Below are 23,424 nucleotides of genomic sequence, written 5' to 3'. Positions count from 1 at the left end.
GAAATTAATATGTGGTCTGGAATGCTCTTTAATTCATTAAATTCTTGCTCAGAATTTTTTAGATGACAACTCCTCTTTTGATATGAAACTATCTCCCAAAAAAAAAAAATCAGAATACTTAGATGACTATGAGAAAGCTGCAAACTATTTTGAAAAGGAGAAAAAAAGATTTTTGTTGCTGCAACTGTGCAGCTCCCTGAAAAGGCCATTAACCACTGGTGTTTTCCCTAGTGTTTCTTATTCTCTTTGTGCATTCCCTCAAGAATAATATGAACCAGAAAGTAAATGATATACTGGAGTAGGTGACTAATGTTAATTAAATTGATTTCTTATTTTGCCACCTGACTATTTCATATTGTTTGTCCATTCTAGTAAATGTAGAAATAAATAGCACACATTCATGCAGGATCTTGCAAAATATGTTTCCAAATTCTTCTTCATTTGGTCCAGGTCAGAAAGCATGTAAAAACTTTAATCTAGGCATGGGTTCCTCCCTCATGAACTGGAATGTGAAAATGGAGAAGTCTTTATGCTTGGTAGCAGTTAGCATAGGAAAAGCATATCTGCTTCTCTTAATTTCTCTAAGAATAAAACATCTTGGTGATGAAGACTCTGCTACTACAGGAATTAATTTAATTTAGAACAGTCAGGGAAGCGAGTAGTCTGATGTCAAGACAGAACAGATTTGAATTTCATTAGTAGTGGAAAGTAAAGACATTTGGGAAAGGTGTGCGGTACACTGAAGTGAACGAGGTAACAAGCGAGATGGAGAGGGAGTAATTTGTCAAATAGTCATCTATTGAGATTAATCCCAAAGAAAAAGAAATTGTCTTATGTTTAGAATTCTAGCCTAACATTTGGGAAACACTGGTTAGATTGATTGCTTTGCTACAACTGCTGTGTGTTGTATACTACATAAAAGGTCAACACTGTGCTATCTATGGGACTATGCAATAGAAAAACAGTTGTACAGCAAACTAGTCACCACAGCATTATGTCAGGAGCTAGTGAGTTTTTCAGACAAGCTTAGCAACCATGTGGAAACAGTCCACAAATCCACTTCTAACTGCTGAGTGATTCTTCTTAATAATTTTAGCTAGGCTGCAGTAGCTACCTGGGCATGCATCCAGTCCAATGCATTTCTGGTATAGAATACGAGTTTTGATCTGCATTTCCTTATCTTCCTGTTGAAGAGCACCACAGAGCATTGTTGAGGTAGTCCATTGGAAAAGAAGATAAAAGAAATAAATTCTGTGAAGGCTGGAACTCAGTTGAGGCTGTTCAGCCAGGAGAAGAGAAAGCTCTGGGGAGACCTTACAGCAGCCTTCCACTATCTAAAGCAGGCTACTAGAGCTGGAGAGGGACTTTTCACAAGGATATGTAGAGATAGGACAAGGGAGAATGGCTTTAAACTGAGAAAATGTAGGTTTAGATAATAAGAGAGAAATAAATTTAGATAATAAGAGAGAAATTCTTCACAGTAAGGTTGGTGAGGCACAGGAACAATTTGCCTAGAGAAACTGTAATTTTCCCCCCATTCCTGGAAGTGTTCAAGGCCAGGTTGGATGGGGCTCTGAGGGACTTGGTTTACTTGTTCCAGCCAGCCCATGGCAGCAGAGTTGGAACTAGATGTCCTTTAGGGTCCCATCCAACCCAAACCATTCTATAAGTCTGTGGTAAAAGATAGCAGCTGACCAACTTTGAATTTCTTGTTCATCATTTCCTACTTGTACCTCAGTATGTAAATATTCCCTCCAAGATGTTGTTCTTGTGCTATAGGTGCTCATACATGGTGATTTATGCTTTTCATCTAGTAGCATCTATGAACCCTGGAAAAGCAACCTTTTATTAGTTTATAGCCCCATACATATTTTGAGTGTAGGAGGATTGTAGGAAATTGCTGCTTTTCTCTCAAAGTAGTCTATGAAGTATAAAGAAAGATGTTAATGTCATTTAGCAGTAGTGAATCAGAAGTCAAGAACACTCCAAGGCACCATTTTTCCAAGATACAATAATACTTCTTTTTTCTCTTTTACTGTCAACAGGACATACCTTTATACATCTCACTACAGTCAAAGATTAGGAAGAAAATTACATTGTCACTTATTTCCTTTCATAGTGTGACAATATTATATTGTCCTTAAGACAGATACAGAGATTATATTTTAAGTTGTTACTCAAAGCAGTTAGCTGGTTAAGCTTGTCTGTAATGATATCCCAAAATATCAGAAACCTCTGGGAACAATTTAAAATTCTTGCTTCTCTGCAATAAAGTTCTTGCTTCTCTGCTTTTCTCCCCAAGAAGAACATTAACAGAAATAAAGAGAAATATTGTAAAATTGTATATGAAATTAAGTCACATACTTGTCTTCACACTTGTGTTGTACTCCTCTGCTTTAAAATACATATCAGATTATGGTAGTTATGTTGCATTTTATTTGTAAAGCTCTTGAACAAGTGAAGTAAGAAAATCAAAAATGGATTTTAAGAATACTGTTACATTTCAGTAAGAGCTGTCTGTTAAAATACCATGTGTAAACAATAGCAGAAGAGCACTAGCACTTGCAAGGATCTTACAATGGACCAGATTTTTCTTACCTGCAAGTATGAGGGTGCTTCTGTCAGCTAAAAAAAATTACCTCTGAACAGATAACCATTCTTACAAAGCATGAGACTCTTCCAGACTGTGTCTATCCACTCTGCATAGCTTTTCCTCTTGTGAATAAAATCTACAGATATGAAGACTTTTAACTTCAAAGCTTTATTTCTGTTCTACTTACCATAACTTCTTTTTCATTTCATTTGTTTTCACTGAGATGTTTTATTATCTCTGCCACACATATGCATTTCTCACATTAAACAGTGTGGGAGGATATTTATGTCCAGTGTCAAACATGAAAAATATGTCATACTTCCTTGCAGTGATAATGTTTGCTTAAAACTTCTTATGCTTCCCAGCAATGACATTACAGACCAGGCAAAGTTTGTGTTCAGCTCTGGAACGCTGTTTTATATGCCAGGAGCAGAATTACTTTAATCTTTCAAACTTTGTGATAGACATAACTGTTTTCATCACTCAAAAGATCATCATATTTAAACAGATGAAAGAGTGATTTACATAAATTGGCATGAGTCTGCAAAGCACAGAACCTTACTGCTGGGTACTGTGAGATTATATAGTTAGACAATAGCCCCAGTCCATAAGACACCAAATAAGTTGTCCTGGAATGTGATTGCATCCATATGCCTTCTAAGTAATGCAATATTGACAATGAACTGATTCAAAGAGGAAGAATTTGCTCTGAAGTGAGTATTTTCTCCCACATTACCAGAAGAATTATCAATGTCAAAGTCCTGAAAATCGGTGTTAATTACAGGTATGACTTTTTAGGAAACTTTCAATTTATTATTTTTGAAGCGGATGTACTTCAAATTACTATAACCAGTTTCACTATATCACTGCTTACTACAGAAATTGGAAGATTATTGTGTATTATGAATGTAATTTAGACAAACTGGTAATTGAAAATGCAATGTCATCTCCTCTTAGAAAACAAGGAGGGAATCTCCCATAGAAAACAGTTTCTTCCAACTTCCTTTCAATTTGATTGTGGTATACTGAATTACCATGGCTGTTACGAAGTCACTGGCATGTCATGAGAGAGAAGGATTCCCTATTAATAGCAGCTAAGTGACATAATGAATGTTAGTGTTAATGCCTTTAATTTCATACAAAATTATTACGTATATGATAGTTATAAAATCTATTCCTAGAATTACTGATGTCTTTACTATAACCACTGTCAGCTATCTGGAGTTCAACATCCTCTTTAAATTCTCATTGTGATCTCTATTTTCTGTTAAAATCCACTGGATTTCTTCCATTTTCTTTATCATAGGCTTAGAGGTAAACAGAGCTGTAGGTTATATATGTTGGTTTTTCACAGAGATCCTATTAGGCTTTTCTTTTTGTCCAGCTTGGCTTTTTCATTGTACTCTTAGGAATCAGCTGCAGGATTTTCCTTTTGTGTCTTCATGTTCTGATATTCAAAGTGAGTGAACAAGTAGAATTTAAATCTGTGTCAAAGCTTCATTGAAGGAAGTAAAGATGCTCACTGATTCATTACTTTAGGTTATATAACTTATGAGCAGTTGTTTACATATATGGAAGATACTACTGCAAGGAAAGAGCAGAGCCAAGACTCGGAAAGGATTGGATAGAAGAGATTAATGCACTTAAATAGTGAAAGTCCCAAACACAGTTGATCTCAAGATATGCCCAGTACCTAACCTCACACTGGTCACTCTTACCTTGTGTTTGTCCCCTATGCTCTGTAATTTCACACCATTAAGCCTGGAAAGGCCCTTCAGTGCACCATATAATACAAATTTGTGACAGTAATGTGACAATAGCATGCTTAATTTGGTATGCAATTATGTGGAATTTCTCTGTAGACTTCTGTAATTTTGATACGTTAATACTTTTTCTCAATCATTTTTTTGGACCTGTGCAAGCACATGAATATCCTGGTTTAATGTTTTTGAGCATGATTGATAAAAAAATACTAGATACTGAAAATTTCATCAAGAAATTGAAGCTCTCTGGGTTAGATTTTTTTATGTGAGCTCTGATTTCCTTTTTAAGCAATAAGAACAGGTAAAACCTGCAGTCTTGTTGAACAGCATGGACCATTGTTTTGAGAACAAAAATATTAATTACAAAGTTTATAGGGCAGTTATCAGAAATTTCAGGCTAGTTAAAGGACATAGAACCAGGTTGCCACTAAGCTCTCAGAATTGAGGAACAACAGACTAAAACTACATGGAAAATACAGTATTGTGAGATTACAGCTGTGATTAAAGACAGACTTCTCCAAAATGTAAAAAAATTGTCTGATTTCAGGTCGTCATTCAACCTTTCCTGTAACTTCTCTGATGCTTCTGTGCCTAAATATTCCAGATGCCAGGGCAAATTTTAAAAATCTACCTTTGTCCTGTGAAGAGCCTTTACCATGCTTTTGAATACACTGAGGTGGAGAAATCAGAAGTTTTATTTCTATTAAGAGATGTAGGTGTGAAATTAATTGGAACAGTACTTCCTTCATGGCATATAAATCAATTCAAACCTTTTAGATAGTTGAAAAATTCTGATGCTAAATGTTTTCCCAAAGTCAACCATTTTGAAAGTGTCAAAAGACACTTTCTAAGGCCTTCAGCTTCTGAACTGACTTCAGGATGTAATTGTTTGTACAAAGCATTTATATGAAGTCTTGGGAATGTCTTACAGTCTGAAATGTCCCTCCACAAAGTGTTGCCATCTCTGGAACAGAATGTGGTATTACAGAGGTTGCTGGTGCCCTAGGACAGGCAGGGATACCTGACTAGACACAGCAGTGTATCTTCTCTGGCCAAACAGAAATCTTCAAACATTAAAGAGTGTCATGCTAAAAGAAAAAACTGCTCTATAAAATGTGTTTAGTTTGATGCAAGACAAGCTTTGTATTTGAATGCAGTGGTGTTTCTTGTTTCTTCATCATTAAAAAGAATCCTAACAAAATGCTATTTAATGTTAGCATCCTGTGTTTTATTTGTGGAAAAGATGAGAAATACTCCAGGTCCAAGTTTGTCTCTTTCTTACATTTCATTTCAAATTACAGGCTTTTCAAACTAGTAGCTAGATAAACTTTCCTACATAAATTGAAGTTCTAGGAAGTCTTTGAGTTAAAAACAAGAATTAATGCATAGGAAATAGGAAATAATTTGACAAATATTTGTTATTTTGTATAGCAAATTACAGTATTTTTGTTTGAGAAAGTATTGAGCCTCTAAGTATTTTTAACTATTTACCATAACTATTTGTTTAAAATTTATGTATTTCAACAAAAAGGATTTTTCTATTGTAGTTCTCTTTAATTAGAAGTAATAAGACACCCATGCCTTTTCATAAAAGCATATGTGATTTTAGAGGAATATATTTTCCTTATTTTTGTTCTTGTTTAATTCTACCTCTTTAAACTTCCTGTTTCTCAAACTGAATCTTAGGGTTTTACACTAAACGTGAATCTTTATAAACAGTACTGCTGTTGGTTAAAAATTTAGAATTTTATTGCAAGATTTTTACTTTCTTGTTAAATGCATACAATTTTTTTTTTCTTAAACAAGATCCTGCTAGGTGTTCTTGAAATTCAGTTTTGATTCAAGTGTTAAGAAGACTAAATTAAACTTCAGAGGCTAAACTCTGTCTGATTTAGTGGTATAAATAGATAAATGTGGGTAAGTTTGCTGTATATCTTCTTATAATTGATCTTCTTATATCTTCCTATAAATGTCGTCTTCTTATAGTTTAAGACAACATTTTCAGAGAAAGGGGTGTTTATTTGCCACATTTCACATCATTAAAATGCAGTTGCAGGTTCTAAAAAAGTAGGCAAAATCTACCTTAACAATTTCTCCTTGCTTTTAAATTTGAATATCTAATATCAGTACTTAGATTTAATTTGATTTTCATTTTTATTTTATTTACCCTTAAATATGGGTAGCTGTGTATTTGAAAATCTACAGTCTATAGGGCTAAGCAAAAAGGGAAAACTGATTTTCATACTTACAAGCAACACATTTTTAGAAGGTCAAAATGATTCAATTCATTCTCAATAATGTAGTTTTTCTGTTCATGCTTTTTTATTGACAGCCTTTGTTTCTTAAAGAAACTTCATTGCTATTTTTCTGTTTAAAGAGAAACATAGCAAAGAAACAGATGTGTCCCATATAAAATATGCAATAAATCTTGTCTCACAAATTCTTTGCTCTGAACTTTCTGACAGAAACTGTCAAATATCCACTTTAATTCTAGTATAAAATGTTCACTTTGTGTCATGGCGCCAACCACCATATGCTGGAATAAAGTCAGTAACCAACAATAAAAAAAGGCAACGTATGCACCTTTGAAACAGTACAAGCAATCAACAGTGAGAAAGGTCTATATAAATCTATGGAGAATTAATCTCAGCTTTGCCACTATCCTGCTGTGCATTTACAATGAGACTTTGCTCCCGACCACCAGAAGTGGCTAACTTTGCAGAGTATCCTAATGAGGGGAAAATGTAGGGAAAACAAAGCAGCAGCTTTTAACCCCCCACCCCCAATGTTTGGATCACCTAGAAGAGCATGTCCTAGTGTGTTCAAACGTGTGGGGCCACTACACATCACGGATTGCTGTACTTTAGCTGATCATGTGAAACCAATCTTGACTGAGCTCAATCAGCAGAAATAACTTGAGCTTCATAAATCAATGTTATCATTCCACAGAAGGAGGCATTGCTGTGGATTTTCTCTCCTCAAACTTTTCAGGCTGCAAATTTCACACAGCATTTCTGAAATTAGTTTCATTATATTTGTATAATTACTCATTCTTTACTCAACAGATTAGCAGTTGGTTCACCATCAAATTAATTTTGCTTCCTCAATAGTACTCTTTTTTTTTTTTTTTGAGATGACCTGCTTCTTATTAGCTTTCAATAATCATTCAAGTATTTAAAAATATTGTCCTTGGTACAAGAATGGACCAATCTTCAACATTTTTACTTCTGCTTACAAAAAGAGATTGTAGTTACAGATAATCTGGATAGTTAGTTTTCCCAGACACAGAAGAGATTTGATTTAACCTTGTTCTGTTTGAAAGGATTAGAACTAATTTTTCAGTTCCGTAAACTGTTTAGATACATTTAGTCAGAGATTAATCTTGGAATTAAAACACAGTGTTATAGGAGTTTATTAGAAAGAAAGTAGAATTAGAAAATGTATCTCTCTAGTGCTAAGTACTAACATGCTTTAAAAAATAGTTATTATCTGGAACACCAAAGTGTGGGAGAATATGAGATTAATGTCTTGGTTATATTTTAACAGAATTATTAATTGAATTAATAAAATTTAAAAATTTAATGCTAACCCTTGTTTTGTAACTAATGCGTCCAGAATATAGGAAAATAAGACTAGTGTTAGTTCTAGTTTTAATTTAAAAATTACTCTTTTGTATGGAAGCTAATTTTCTTTTAGTTTAAAAATCTTCTTTCACAAAATACAGTAGAAGCATCATACTAAGAAACATACATTTTAAGAAATAAAAGAATTTCTAAAAACAAATACAACTTTTTTTTTCTTCATAGTTAGTTTTAATGTTCTGGTAAAATGACCTTCAGCACTTTGTTCTGGCACATTTATAGACAGCATTATCACTTTTAAAAGAAAACATAATTTCCTAGGTTTTTTATTACCTATGATAATAAACACTTTCTTGAATGTGTTGCTTGAGCATGTTCTGCTGGTATTTTGTGTCTCTCTGTGTGTGCAAGTGTCTGTAATTCATTATGTTTTCATGACATTAAAAATACGGAATCTAATATTTAACAATTTCTATATGGTAAACATTATTTTTTTCTTGTCACATACCTAAGATACAGGTTGGCAACTTATATTCCTGGTAACTTGTGGGAATGTGTATACTTTTGTTAAGAAGCTTTCCAAGATTGGTCAGGGACTCTGTGCTGTAGGGACATTTATACATTCACATCATTGGATGTGGGTTTCTTAGTTAAAAAAAAACTTGCACCACTGCAGAGGAAAATAAACTTGTGAGAACTGTTTCAGGGAAGGGTGATTAAGACCTCATGGCAGCAAGTGTTCTGAAGATTGTTTTGAAAGGATTTAAGATGCCTATACCAGTATTTAAACTGTCTTTAAAAAATGGCATAGCCAAATTCTGTGTTAAAAATGTGATATATTTTAATTTAAAGAAATTATAAAAGAAACAAAGCTCATGTGATCACACTGCTTATTGATGTCCCCTGCCAGTAATTTTTAGTGCATTGTCCAATTTTGACCAAATGTGACAAGGTTAGAGATCCTGAGATATTAAGCTCTTAAAATCTCAATAAAAATATGTGGCTAAGAGTGACCCTATTAGCCTTCCAGGGAGAGCAAGGCTGTATCATGAACTCACCCCTTAATTAAACATTAATGAATCCATCTGGGAACTAACTGAAGTACAGACCCACAGTAGACCCAAGTTTCATTGATTCCATTCTCCCAGCCCTTCTTGTTTAACTGACAGCATAGAAGAAAAATTTCTTCATGGGCATGGGACTATTTTATGTGGGGATTTTTTGCATTCTGATATAAAACTATATTAGTCATACATTCAAATATTTACATAGAATTTCCAGGCTGTCTGTTGAATTCCATGAGTTCATAAAGCCTACCAATTAGAAGTTAGGAGCTGGCTAAAGACAGTTTGTCAAGTAATACACATATTAGAAAATTATTTGCTAGGAAGTTGTGTATAGAACATATACTTTTTTTTTTCACTATTTCTGAAATGCAGCATTTTTATAACGCAAAAAAGCACCACCATGAGAATAGTGGACTGTAGCCAAGTGAAATAATTTGCACTCATATTCAAATTTGAAATTTAATACAGTTCAACAAGAAAAAGAAAAAAACAGAAAATGTTTTACACTGGATGTATTCTCTCATGTTTGCTATGTTTATATATGGAATCAACTAAGTAATAAGAATTCTTTTGTTTAGACCTAAATTAAAAGTAATGCTGGTTCTCAAAATACAGAGTTATATTAGATTTAACTCAATATAAAAATATAGAAGTAGGAGAAAATTCAGGTTTTATGTATAGCTCTAGACAGAAGTTTCTTGAGAATACCTCTTCCTAGATCAGGATACGCAACTCCTTTAGACTTTTTGAAACATCATAATTTGTGAAAAGTTTAAGATTATTCAGAAAACTTGCTCAATAATTAGAATTAAAAGTATAAATATCTGAAGCTGCAAAATTATTTTTTACTGTACCTAATTTCTGAGTACTTTTATACCCTCTGCTACTAAATTCTTTATTATACAATATGTTGTCAAAAAGTAAAACAGTTCTAAAACTAGATTCAGTCTGTATGAAATGAAAAAATACATCCTAGTAGCATATGACACTAGATTGGAAAATTATTTTCCATGTCTTTAACAATTCCAAGGCCCCAGTTTTCATACTGAGCACCCAGACTCATACTTGTTAGTCAAACCACGTTTTTAAAAATTAATATATTTCAGGTGATAATGAAAAAAAAATCTAAAAAATTAAGACAATCCATTTTCTGATTCTACATTCTTTTACATTCACATGTGGATTTTTGTTAATACTCATTTATTTGCACTTGACATTTTTAAATTTGTTTAAAAGATGCTATTAATTTTATTTCCATTTCTTTAAAATTGACATTTCAAGAAAGCAGATTCTGGCAGTGTCAGGCATTAAAATACAATTTGACATGTTATATAATATAAATTATTTTATAACATTTGTAATGTGTTCTATTCTTGGCCTTTTGTATAGAGCCTAGTCTTTTTCTGGACAGTGAGGTTACACTAAGATTAAAAAGATTAAATTGGTGTTGATGATACTTGTGAACACTAATGAATTGTTAGCTACATGCTGTTGGCTTTGCTATCATCAGCAAGAACAAAGCTTCATACTGCATTGAAAACTACAGATTGTTTAACATGCTGGATCAAGTTTTGGACACCTTTACTATAATTTTAAAAAGTAGTTGTAGTCTTGATTATTATGCATTTAAACAGCCAAATTATGCAATCTGTCTAAATCTTAGGATTCATCTCCATGGCTGTATGATTACTCTGAATGGCTGTGTGCTGTTCTACTGGGACGGAGTTAATATTCTTCATATCAGCTGGTGTGAGATGTGGTTTGGATATGTGGCTGGAACAGTGTTGATAGTACAGAACAGTTTTGGCTGTTGTTGAGCAGCACTTGCACATTGTCAGGGCTTTCTCTTTGTCCCACTCTGTACCCTCAGTGATAGGCCAGGTTAGACAAGAATTGGGAGGGGTCACAACGTGGATAGCTGACTAAACTCAGCATTCCATGCATGTAATGGTATGCTTAGCAATGAAGAAGAAGAGGAAAGGATTTTGGGAGAGGTAGTATTGCTCCAAAAATGGCAAGGAGGCATCACTCTGCCCTTGCATCACTTCAGTTTCTTCTTCCCCTTTTCTTCATGGATTGAACTGTGTTTATCTTGACCCATAAGTTTTTCTCACTTTTGCTCTTCCCATTGTCTACTCTGTCTGACTGAGAGGGAAGGGGGAAAAGTGAGTGGTTGTGGGCTGCATAGCTACTGGCCACACTGAACCCATGATGATTCTAAAATAGCAACCCTTGGGAAGAGGTTTAGATTGCTCATGGTAGTTCTTTGCAGCTCAAAGAAATGCCATGTGCTAGCAAGTGCATCCCTATGAAAATTTTGGTTTCCTTGATGCTACTTCTAGGCCTATATGGCTTGAGTGAAGCATTTCCTAAAAGTTAAATCTATTTTAAAAATTTCAGTTTTAACAAATCTATTGAAATGAAAACCAAAGAAGGCTTATTTCATCCCACTCTAATCCTGCTGGTCATAGTACTACCATTGTGCAATATGTTAGTAGTTTGAACATGTCAAGAATTTTGTTCAGAAACAGAAAAACTGTATAGCTTTTGATGGTCCTCTGTAGTCATTTTGCCCGCCTAGGACACCTTTGAGGTTTTTCTTCCACTCTCCAAAGTCCCTGATTAAACAAGGTTATTAAACAATTTCTCTTGCATGACAATTGTACTTGAGGGTGGGAATAGATCTACTACAAAACTCCAGCCTGGGAGCCTTCTGGGTTCAACTTTTGATACCCAAGTATATCACCAATGATAGTATCTAAGAGATTTGGATCTCTGTTTTCAAGTGGGGATAATGCTTTCAAAGCATGGTTCGTGCTTTACAAAGACCGGGAAAATGAGGTCAATTGTCGCTTGTTCTCCTAACTTGATAATGTCATAGAATGTGACTGTCCTCACCTTGGGAAAAGATAACCCAGCTGAACCTCTTTGGGGGTATACTTTTCTTCCTCAGCCATTAAATCAAGGGTTAGTATGTTTCTAGGATGGGGTTCATGTTTTGGCTACATTTCAACATGCCTACCTGAGAGATTTTAGTTTTGACTAGTGAGGAAGGTGGGTTCCCGTGAGACTATAAATGTCATAATAACCTTTTGTCACTGTTTTAACAATCTCTGTCCAGGCTTTATAAAGTTCCAAGAGGAATGTCAATAGGGGTTTTGTTTTGGTTCATTGGTTGGTTTTGTTGTTTACTTTTAAGGTTGAGTTTTGAGTTGGTTTTTTTTTGTCTATGTCTTATTATAGATTGTGTCTTAATCTTAACTGTTATTGATTGGAAGGCATGAGTCAGAAAAGACATATCTCCCTCCTAAAGAGAAAAAAATAATCAAATACCTTGTTTTAGGGTGGTGTTTTTCTTGTGCAGAAAACACTGTAATTTACAAAGCAGTCTCCTTAAGTTCTTGAAGCATATATTTTTGAATTACAGAAACTCAGCCTTGGAATGCAAAATTAAGAGTTCTGATATCTCCACCCTAATGGGTAGTTGTTACAGTTCTCTTGTAATTGTGGAACTTTTCACTGCTCCAAAATGCTTAGAAAATTTGTAAAAACTTTATGCATCAGATCTTTCAAATATGAAAGTAGTAAAATACTGCAAAATAAAAGAAAAGCTGTAATGTGTCCAACTTAATCAATACACTTCAGTGAATTACCATTCTTATGTGCCTTCATATATTTAAGGTCTGAGAGAAATAACAAAATTTATCCAGTCAGACTCGATGAGTGTTAAAATTTTCACTAGAGGGGCAGAAATAACTAAGATTTTTGTGTGGTTGTGGCTACCCATTTATCTTTCTTTGTCTTTCTCTGCACTTTTTTTAGTGCACCATCATTCTCTGCTTGCCTCTGTTAGTGACTGACCTTCTCAATTTTCAGTTTGTGCTGGTATCCAGTATTTGCTTTCCTTTGTTCTTCAGAGATCTATTTCATAGTAGCCTGCTGTATGAAGAGGTATTGGTTCTGTTGTAACTGGAAGCTGCTGTGCATACATTAGACCTCTAAAAAATAAATATTTTCTAGTAATTTCTCATTTTCAGTTTAGTTTTTCATGTACTCTTCTATCCCCAAAAAGTAGAATATGTAGAAAGAATAAATTGGAGAATTTTTTTTACCATTTCACTCTATTACTACTTCACTTTTTAAACTGTTAGAGGATCATGAATCTTCATGTTGACATCTGCATTTCAGTAAAAGAAAGTAATCACAAATATCTGGTTCATAAGGTCAATTCATAAGATCATCCATCTCATGTGTTCAGAGATGTCTGAAGGCCCAAATGTCACTGTAGTCCTTTTGTCCCTATTAAATATTGGAGTTCATTTGTGGTGGAGCTTCCTATTTAGTTTCCTCCTAGTGGAAATCAGTTTAAAAGTGCCAAAACCTACTTGCAAACCAAATCAGTGCTCAATAAATGGGGAATACTGGGAAAATTTGCTTCAAAAGCATCCTAATCAAAAAGCTCATGCCAGTAGACACCGTATTTCAGTGTTCACTGCAGTCAGGTTTTCTCTGATACAGGAGTGATACCAGGTATCCATTTCAAAACAGGCAAGATGTGCTGCATATAGATGGGCTATAGAACACTTGCCACAGCAGATTGTGGATGTTAAAAAGCTTTAAAATCTTAAGCAAAGAAAGAGCAAGTTCTTGAAGGAGAATCCATTGAGGATTACATTGCAATGCCATTCAATGCAGGAAATATTTTGTATGAGCTACAGAATCTCAGAGGCAGAGAGAGGACCCTCGGGCAAAGTGTGTTTGTCCTGGTCCATAATTCTAACTGAGCACCTGTTTCAGTGCCTGCCAGGGGCAGGACATGAGGCTGGGTGAATCCCTGTGCCAGTCTGATGTGGCTGTTAATGTATTCTTAACTTGATGAAACTGAAATCAAACACGAGGTCTAAGAGTGAAAGAATTACGTCATTCCACTTCTGCAAAAAGCAAATTCTATGCAAGCAAATATGGTATTGCTAGAGAAATAAGAATAAATAAGTTATTTCACTTATGTAATTCATTTGAATTGCCTTCAGCAACTCCACAAATTAAGACAAGGATTGATATCTTAACTATGAAGTTTTAAGGATCTGCTGAGGAAATTACATTGTTTCATGGAAATCTATACTGAGAGCATTGATTGTGCTAGTCATTGCAGATTGTGGAGGATGAGAAAAAGAGCAGGATATTTCAGATTTTGAGTGGAAAATTAGTTAGAAATTTTATGAAAGATAAGAGAATTGCTCTAGTTTCTCTTCTTACACATTATGGAATTTGTTATGTGGAGTTGTTCATTTATTTTCTTAACAAGTCTCAACATCTAAATTTCAAATAAATGCTTTTATACAATTTCTGGATGGATATGTTTACAGTTAAAAATACAGAAAATACTGCTTGCCATAGAATACAGTTATTTTCTTCTTTCTTGTTTTCCCTTTTATTGGTACACAAATGCAAATACTGTTACATAAATGTAAACTCTGTGTGTTTCTTTCTAAAAGTCATACCCTTTTTTTTCTTTAACTTTGTATAAAAAATTAAAACTTATTTCCACTGTCTTTCCTTATCCCTTTCTTTCAAGATTAAAAACAGTAAATCAGGCCTTGCCACCTAATTATAAATGTATAAAAATATTGCCCTTGTTAGCTATTGTGTTTCATGTATAGGGGCCTGAAGATACTGTTTCTGTTGTAGCTGGGAATATAGCTATGTTGGGAAATTTGCCTTACTTAATTTTCCATCTTCTCGAAAACCAGAAATAAATTATTAATGTAATAATGAATTGTACAATTTTATACATTGTTCAGCTTGTACAGTTAATTTTATATCATTATGAATCAGTAGAATTCCAGCCTCTGTTTTCTACTTTTAATGGTATAAAATTAAAATAGTGAATTAAGTATATTGTGTTAACTTTAGGCAAATTTTTGGGACCCTGAGATGAATGCAATAAATCAGAGCTGCCCTATGTATTTCACTTGCAGCTGTCTTGCCACTAAGATTTGAGGTGGAGAACTTAGTCATGTAGAATTGATTGCTTTCCTTGCAAAGGGCACACAACATTGTTTCTGGCTATTGGCTATATTGAAATAATAGGAATAAATATCTCCAACACACTTACTCAAGGTAGAGAAATGTATGAGTTGAAATCAACTTGTTTTGTTAACAGCAAATGTGCTGAAGCTATCAATTTTTATTTTCATTTTAAACTGTCATAGTACAAACCCCTTTGTCAGTAGCTTTATAATGAAATGGAGTCATTCAGGACTCGTTTCTCAATGGCCTTGTCTGTGAACTCAGGTTTGTAACTGTATTTCAACCAGGCACTCCTGTGGACTGAGATGCAAAAAGATAAAATTCTTTTCTCTGCATAAAAAAAAGTGTCTGAATTCTGTTTATATTAACATTTCCCTTTACAGGATTATTTTAATATGGAGTAGGAATAACTTTTCCACAGTAGTATTATTTTATATACATGGTATTCTGCTGGAGCTGAAGTTGTATTAAGACTTGATCAACAAAAACTAGTGGTTTTGCTTTGAATAGCCAGGTCAGGAAACATCTTCAATAGTAGAGAATGCTTTTCTTTTCAAAACCAAATCCTTTTAAGTAGTTCATGTGAGAATTCTGTAATAGAGGGGCTCAGATTCACTAACCATATTTTAAACTCTTGGCTGATTTTTCAAAAAAAATCATGTACATGCCATACATTTAAAGCCTGCTACATGTGTTTTCACTTTCCAGCTTCCAGAACAAAATGTGATAGCTCTATGGAACAGTTGGTGTTAACTATATTTGGTACCTGTTCAATTCCAATTGAACTTCCAATCATTTGTGCTGCAGAAACACATTTAAATTTGTAAGTTCTGGCCTGCAACAAATGAAGAAGCAAATACAACTTAAATTGTTTTCTTTTCAAAAAATTGGAAAGTGAAGTTTAATTATTTACATTTGATTCAATTAATGCCTAGCACTATATATTATAATATGGGTTTTAAATTACTTTTCAAATCCAATACACTTTATTGGTACAGTAGAAACATTCATTGTATACAAGAAATAAATAAAAATTGAAAATTAGCAAATGTTTACCACTTTTATTATACTTAGTGTACAAACTGTGCAGTTTTGAAAATAACAGATGTTTAATCTGTGGGATTTCTAAAATAGTAAGACAGTAATTTATAGCTTTAAAATGTTTCTCATTGGCAGCTAAAGAAGAACGGAAAAAAGAAGAGAACAGTTTGGAAAATGCTCAAAAATGGTAAGATTTTTTTCTAGTGTTTTTTAACAGTTTATTTTGATCAAAGATATTACTGAACTTCGGAATTACATTAAATAGCAAAAAGGATCTGTGTTTCAAAGAAGTAATATGTTTCCTGAAAAAACTTCTGTGTAATCTTCCAGCAAGAACTTCATTTATGTTTTTATCCAGACAGTGTACTGTGTTTGAGGTTTTAATTATTATCAGCATTGAGCTGAATGAGGGTTTTACAGGAAAGATAAAGAACTGATTAGCTACTTTATGACATAAAAATGTATTTAATCATCACCGAATATTTTCAGCACTTACATACAGCACTTGGTTGCCTAAGAAGCCATTGAAATTCCAATGTTTTTATTGCCTGAATATTTGTGCCTCACTTAGGCCAAAGGAGTCAAAGTGTGGAAAAAGTGAGATTAATTGATTTATAGATGGTTAGTAAAATATTCAGTAAGTTAATATTACTAATACATTTTGTTCACCAAATTGTAGTTTTGTGAGAGTGAGACATCCATCTTAGCTATAGACCTGCTAGAAATAAACTGGGATAAATTAATTTTTAACTTCCTATCAATATTTTTTCCTCTTGGTCGCTGAAGGCAGATCTGTGGTAATTTGGATTTTAATTGTACTTTTCACAGACCATACTCACTCCACCTGAGACACCTCAGTTAGTTTTCCTAGGCAGTCAGGAAGAGGGAGATAAGGGGCACTTCCCAAATGCAGTTCAAGTCTTAGGTAAACTGCTCCCATCTGCTTGCAGAAGACGCCTAAATATTGGCTGAACAACTGGCTGATGGCAGCTGGGGCTTTACCTCCTCATTTCAAGTCTCTGACTGGCTCTACTTAGCTGCAAACCTGACTTCCCTGGCACAAGGCTCCTTCCTATCCTACCTGCTTTGTGGCCATTCTAGACTAGAATAGACTCTCAAGGATATGGGGCTGCACTCAATTAGCAGTTGACTTGGGGAATTAGTTGTCCAGAACAGAGTTTGGGGTTTTTAATTGCTAACTGAATATTCAGTATTTTAAATTACTACTTTAGAAAGGCAGAAAGTAGCCCAGGAAGCCAGATTAAGGTGTCTGAAAGCAAAGGAGTGCTACTAGGGGCTGATGAAGAAAGGAAGAGAGGATGCAAAGTGTCAGGATGAAGCAGAGAAAGTGCAGGATTTCAGGATCCCACCTCTGTAAGCTCCAGCTGGCATGGTGAAGGGTTCTGTTAGGTAGAAGAATGCACAATGTACCTGGGGCTGCTGTTACATGAAGCAAACCTGAGAAGAGTCTCTGTTCTTGCAGCTCTTGGTGAAGCTATCCCAGTGAAAGTGCTATGAACAGCTGAGGAGTATTCAGCCCAAGTGAATGTAATGCACATTACATTGCCCAGTAGACATAAATGGTTTTTACCATGTAATTATGACTGAGGTATTTTAGTATTTTTAGAGTTTGAAAGCCAAAACATTTTGCACAGATATTTCAAGCTGTATTTGATTTATTTGTTTATTTATTTATTTTTCTCCTCATAGTGTCACTGCAAGACCCATTAACTCTGAGTGTTATGGCCTTATATAAACATATTTCATTCTGATTCTTTAAATATGGAACATCAGTTAACTTGAAATATAGTTAAATGTTTCATGCAAAACCTAGTAAGAAATGTAAAAGGTTAATTTTATCACATATGGGGATTAAAAAAACCTATTGTTTTAATAGCTTACCTTGAGCAATATGGGATATTGTACATTACAGTTTCTATCTTTAAAGTGTCAAAAAAAAACCCCAGAGCATATTGGCTCATGTGGATAAAATCTAAGCTTCTTTGTGAAGTAGCTAGATTATATATTGCTTTATTTTGGAGGGATAACTTCTGTAGTTTTTGATGGATACTTTATATTCTTCAAGGCTAGCTAAAGACCTTTAATTTCAAACTAAGTCAAAAAATCTTGAGCCTAACCTTGTATTTCTATATGAAAACATGCAATGTGGACTGTGGAAATGCAAATATAAACGAAGAAAGATGCCAAAGCTTCATCCATCATTCATATAACAAGTGTTGAATGGCTGGAGACTCCATACAGGTCTTCAAAATTATTTATTTTATTTTCAAGATTTACACCTCCCGTGTTTAGGTTAAGAACCTATTCACAACTCTAGAGAAAAATACAGCTTTCTTCTGATTAAATAAAATTATTATTCCAGGAAATATTACTTATTTTAAAATACGTTGTTACTGTTGCTTTAAAATTATAGTATTATTTTTAATAAATATCACCAAATGTTTCAGGATTGTTGCATCTACTTTGCAGAGAAAAGTGAGCATACTTTTATTTGTTTAAGTACCTAATCATGTGAGTTGTTCCATTTTATATATACAAAGCAATGTCATAAGTGTTTAAAATGCACAATCAGTTAAAAAGCTCTTGGAAGTATTATCTGCAAAAAAGAATAAGTTGAAAATATCCAGCTGTATAGCAATTCAGTAACAGCCACATTATAAAATCTTTTTTAAAGCTTTAAAACACTGGCAATGTATTTTTTGTAAAATTAATTGTTTATTGACACATGTGGAAGGAGATTATTTTCAGGAAAATTTTTGCAAAATTGCTATTGGCAATGTTATTGGCTTGGTTGTTGCTACTCCCAATTCTCCCTAAATGCTAGAAGATTATTTTCAGTCAAACCTAGAGATTTTTTCCTGACTCAGTGTGTGACTCTTACAGAGTCCTTCAGTAAAGATAAATGGGAGAATAGGATCTTTATGGAGTGCAGCAGTATAAAATAAATTAATATATTACAGCATTTCCTGTAAGGCAAGAAGTTAAGCTTTTCTCATTACAATTGAACACCCATGATCTGCCAGCATGACAGACCTCTGTGGTGGCTCATGCATCTGTAAGTTATCCTCCTGGAAAGGAGGTGGATGTTGGAAGGTTGGTTATACTCAGCGTGAATTGCTGCTGTGATTTCCAAGGCAAAGAAGTTGTGGTAATTACCAGCCTTGACTACTGAATCAGAGAAACTGTTTCCCCAGTGGGCTTATGTGTTGACTGGTTTCTTTTCTTTCCCCCTCCCTTGCAGCTTTGAAGAAACAGTGGGATACTTTGGGATAAAGCCAAAGCCTGGCGAGAAGGAGATCACACCAAACTATGTTTTCACGGTGTGGTACGAATTCTGCAGTGACTTCAAGACCATTTGGAAACGAGAGAGCAAAAGCATTTCCAAGGAACGGTAAGGTTCTAATAAAGTCATTAATACCATTTTAGATGTCTGGGAAACTGCTGCTTCTCAAACCCAACAAATTATACTCCTATATTTCACAGGCGTCATTGTTTTCTTTCAGATCTAATGGACATCAAGGAAAGATTATTCCCTCAGGGTGCGTAGGAAAATTCACCAAAGGCATGCTGTCCCCACAAAAAGATAAACACATATAATCTGATAAATTACACTTTTGTAACCCCTTCCAATTACTAGCTAGTAAAATGAAAGGAGAGCTGTGCTAATTTATAACAGATTGCTTCTCTGTGCATTTTCATGTTGAACTAGCCTAAATGAGGCGATATTGCTGTCGCAGACAGTACAGACAAATAAAAGTGAATGCTTTTCCAGTTAATATACTGCACTTGCATCAAAGAGAAGCCCCAGAGATTCAGGCCACACTTAGCATAGTGTCGAAGCCCCACACTGAATTTACAGCACTACTTCTGAGTTTTGGTGTCCTGCTGAGGACATCAAACTACTTGCCGCTAGATCTCACAACAGACTCCTGATTTTATTAGTTAGAGTAAAAGAACCCAAAAACCTAAACCCTTCAATTATTTTCTCGATTTTCTTGAAGAAACTTAAAGTCTTTTACACAAAAAAGCAATTCTACTACAAGCTCATCATACTCAGCATGTTACAATTCATTTGAAAAGACCTGGAGTGGTAATGTAGTCATTCTTTAGAAAAGAATGGAGCAATTACTTTCAGCATGAAATTTAAATCCAGGTGCTTATTCCAAATTGACAAAGAGTTAGATTAAAATGTCTTTAAAAGAATAAGAAAAAAACATTCATTTACACTTATATTTTCCATTTTTGCTTCAAATCAGTGGGGCTTTCAGGTTCCTATGAAGTAGATTTTTTGAAGGAGTAGATGTAGAAGTTATGAATTCTCAATTATCAACCTTACCAGCATTGTTTTGCAGATCTTACAGTTTTAAAACACATGAAAGTGGTAGCTTTTTGTATCATTTATTGATTGATTTTGGAAGCTGACAAATGCAAACATTTACAAAGAATCTTTTTTTTCCTTGTATCTAAATCACTATGCAAATTTGGTTTACATGCTAAAAACTGTATAAAATAAAAAGTCCCAAGCATGTTACTGTGGTCATGATAGAGATCATCTCAGGGATATATTTTCTGCTGAATCATAACTTATTTTTATTCCAAAAGCAGTTAGGAAGAATAGAGGTTAACTGCCCAAGAAAAAAAAAATCCAGACTATACATCCTTTCTTTTTTATGTAATTAGCACCTTGCTAATGGTACACAATTATCCTTTCAAGTAAATCGATTTGAAGTGCCTTATGTTTTAACAGTATGTAGCTACTTAACTGTCTTAATACAACAATCAAGAAATCTTTGTAAGTAGACTGCTATATTGTGTAGACTGCTTTCATACTTAGGTGAAGTGAGAATTTCTTGTGGTTTAATTTGTATCAATCAAATCTACAAATAAAAACACAGAACAAATATATCGTCGGTTCCTCTGACAGATGCCTTATTCCTGTTCCAGGTAAAGCAATACCGGTTGAATGCAGAGCAGCAGTTGCTGTAATACTTCTAGGTGCTGACACTTCCTGGGTCATGTATACTGTTCTTCAAAGCTCACTTCAAATTATTTTTGCAAAGTTTCATTAGTCTCAAATGGACAGTTCATTGTCCTTTACATTCAAATTTGGGTGATTCATCAGGATGATGTGCTGTTAAAATGAGGAACCTTGTGTAAATAGTAAATTAGAATGACAGAATAGCTGTTTTCATCATTTTAAATTGTTCTGCAGTGTGCTACTGAACAGAAGGACAGAGTGAAATCAATAGATTAAAATTGTGGAAATGCTTTTTTCATCACCTGAAGTGTCTTGTAAAGTCTTGATCATTTAAGGGTCCTGTTTAAAAAGCATGAAACTAATAATTGATGAACTGCTGTCCAAAAAAGTTTGAAAGCAAGGGAAGAGTCATTGTACACGCTGGTAACTAAAAACCTTAGAATGACAGGAATGGACAGCTGTCTTCCTTAACTGGCTAATTAATTGGATGCACTATTTGTTGTGCATTTTTAAAGATTGCAATTTAATTAAAAAAAAAAAAGGAAAGGGAACATTTTTATCATGAATCCTTATTTTGTTTTGAAGAAAGTTTTAAAGAGGAAGAAACAGCAATGTAAGTCAGTAATTGAAACATAGGTTCTGAAACTGAGGCATTGCTATCATTATGTGAACATGTTTCCAATTGGATTACGTTTTGAATTTCAGGAGCTGAAGAAACCCAATGTAAAATGTGTAGGAATTAGCTAATTGTTTATATTTACATAGGAATGTCAATAGTGGATTGTAATTTGTCTTTCAAGAAATATGACACAAAATTTAATTATAATATGCAGAATGATCATTAATAAAAGGAATAATTAAAATTTATTAGGTTAAACTTAATACTAGTAAAAATGGGTCAAAAGATCTATTATTCCAAAATTAAAGTTTTATATCCCAAACTAACTACATTGCATTGTATAACAGACATCTTTAAAATCTGTGAGTTTCAGGAAAAAAGAATGCTGTCTTTAACTAAATGACAGTCTCAGCTGCAAGGAACCTGTTTTGTCTAAAGCTACTTGGCTCCCAAATGTAGCACAACTGTAGGAATCTAATGAGATTTCAATGAGACTTTTTCTTAAAGTAAAGGAAACACTTCAACTGAGCTGCCCTGCATTTAACCTCACCATGAAACTAAATTAGCTGCCTGCAAAATATAATTGAGTCATTGTCTCTTTCCTGGACAAAATTTGCACGTAATTTAGGAATGCAAGACGGAGTTACAGATAAATAAGAAACTATGATATGATATGATATATAAATTACTATAAGGATAAAATGAAAACTATTTTCCAAACCATATGCCTAATAGGAATAGGATGACAGTTTACTTTCCCTTCAATACCAGAATTTAAGTACAATTAAATGAAATTTGCTTTGACAATCACATCATCTGTGACAAACAGCTTAATGTAAATGCACCGAATGTTGGAATCACTTTTTTTGTGCTGTTTTGGATCAAAATCCAGATTTGTTGTTGACAGTTTTATAATTTACAATGTGTATGCACTCAGGTACATCGACTGCTTTTATGCCTTTTTCTGTGTATGAAAGTTTGAGATGATACCTGAATTGAAGACTAAAAAGTTGGAGTTTTTGACAATAAAGCACTTAGATCAAGGAGGATTGCACGTATTTCCACTGTCACTTCCTTTTCTTAAAGTACTAATTTTATTTGCAGTGGGCATGTCTATGAATTCAGAATCAAAACAAATATGTATTTATAACAACTTAAATCCATTATACATACACATGTGAATGCCCATCGATAAATCAATCAAAGCATTCAAGATGCATTAAATTATATTTTAAGAGGATGTCCTAAACAAGTCTGAAATAAGGAAAAAGTGTAAATACAAAAGAAATACTAGTAGTTTGCAGCAAGTTTCATCACACACTGTGATTATGTTTTGCAAAAGAAATGTGACAAAGATTATAGTAATGTGTTTATGCCTGTTACACTTCAAATATGAAATAATTAAAATAGGAAAGAATTGTTGCTCCTAATTTAACTCAACTCAATGCTGACTCTTGCAAGGATAAGATTGCCACAATGGTTACTGTACTGGATGAAGTAATCTCTTTCAGATTGAGTATGCATACAAATAGGCCAGAATTCAGAAATCAAAAACAGAACCAAAATTCGTCTCAATGGCTGGAGAAGACATGATCATTATTTAATGAACAGAATTATATATTTCATCTTGAAAACAGAAACACTTTGTCACAAGATGTCACAGATGGTAAAAGCTTGCATAGATTCTAAATGGTGACAACACAAAATTATATGAGGAAAACCTACGAAGGA

General features: G+C 33.9%; 1 protein-coding gene across 5 annotated transcripts in view; it reads left to right on the top strand.

The window, feature by feature from the left end:
* FMN1 (formin 1) overlaps positions 1-23,424 on the top strand; it is a 171,271-nt gene that overhangs the window by 142,262 nt on the left and 5,585 nt on the right. For all 5 annotated transcript variants that reach the window (XM_064424143.1, XM_064424140.1, XM_064424142.1 and 2 more), the window contains 2 exons: positions 16,211-16,262; positions 19,338-19,487. In XM_064424143.1, coding sequence (XP_064280213.1) covers positions 16,211-16,262; positions 19,338-19,487 — 202 coding nt within the window. The remainder of the gene's footprint in view (positions 1-16,210; positions 16,263-19,337; positions 19,488-23,424) is intronic.

The sequence above is a fragment of the Passer domesticus genome, chromosome 6, assembly GCF_036417665.1.
Source record: "Passer domesticus isolate bPasDom1 chromosome 6, bPasDom1.hap1, whole genome shotgun sequence".
NCBI lineage: Eukaryota > Metazoa > Chordata > Aves > Passeriformes > Passeridae > Passer > Passer domesticus.
This window is presented reverse-complemented; position numbering and strand designations above follow the sequence as displayed.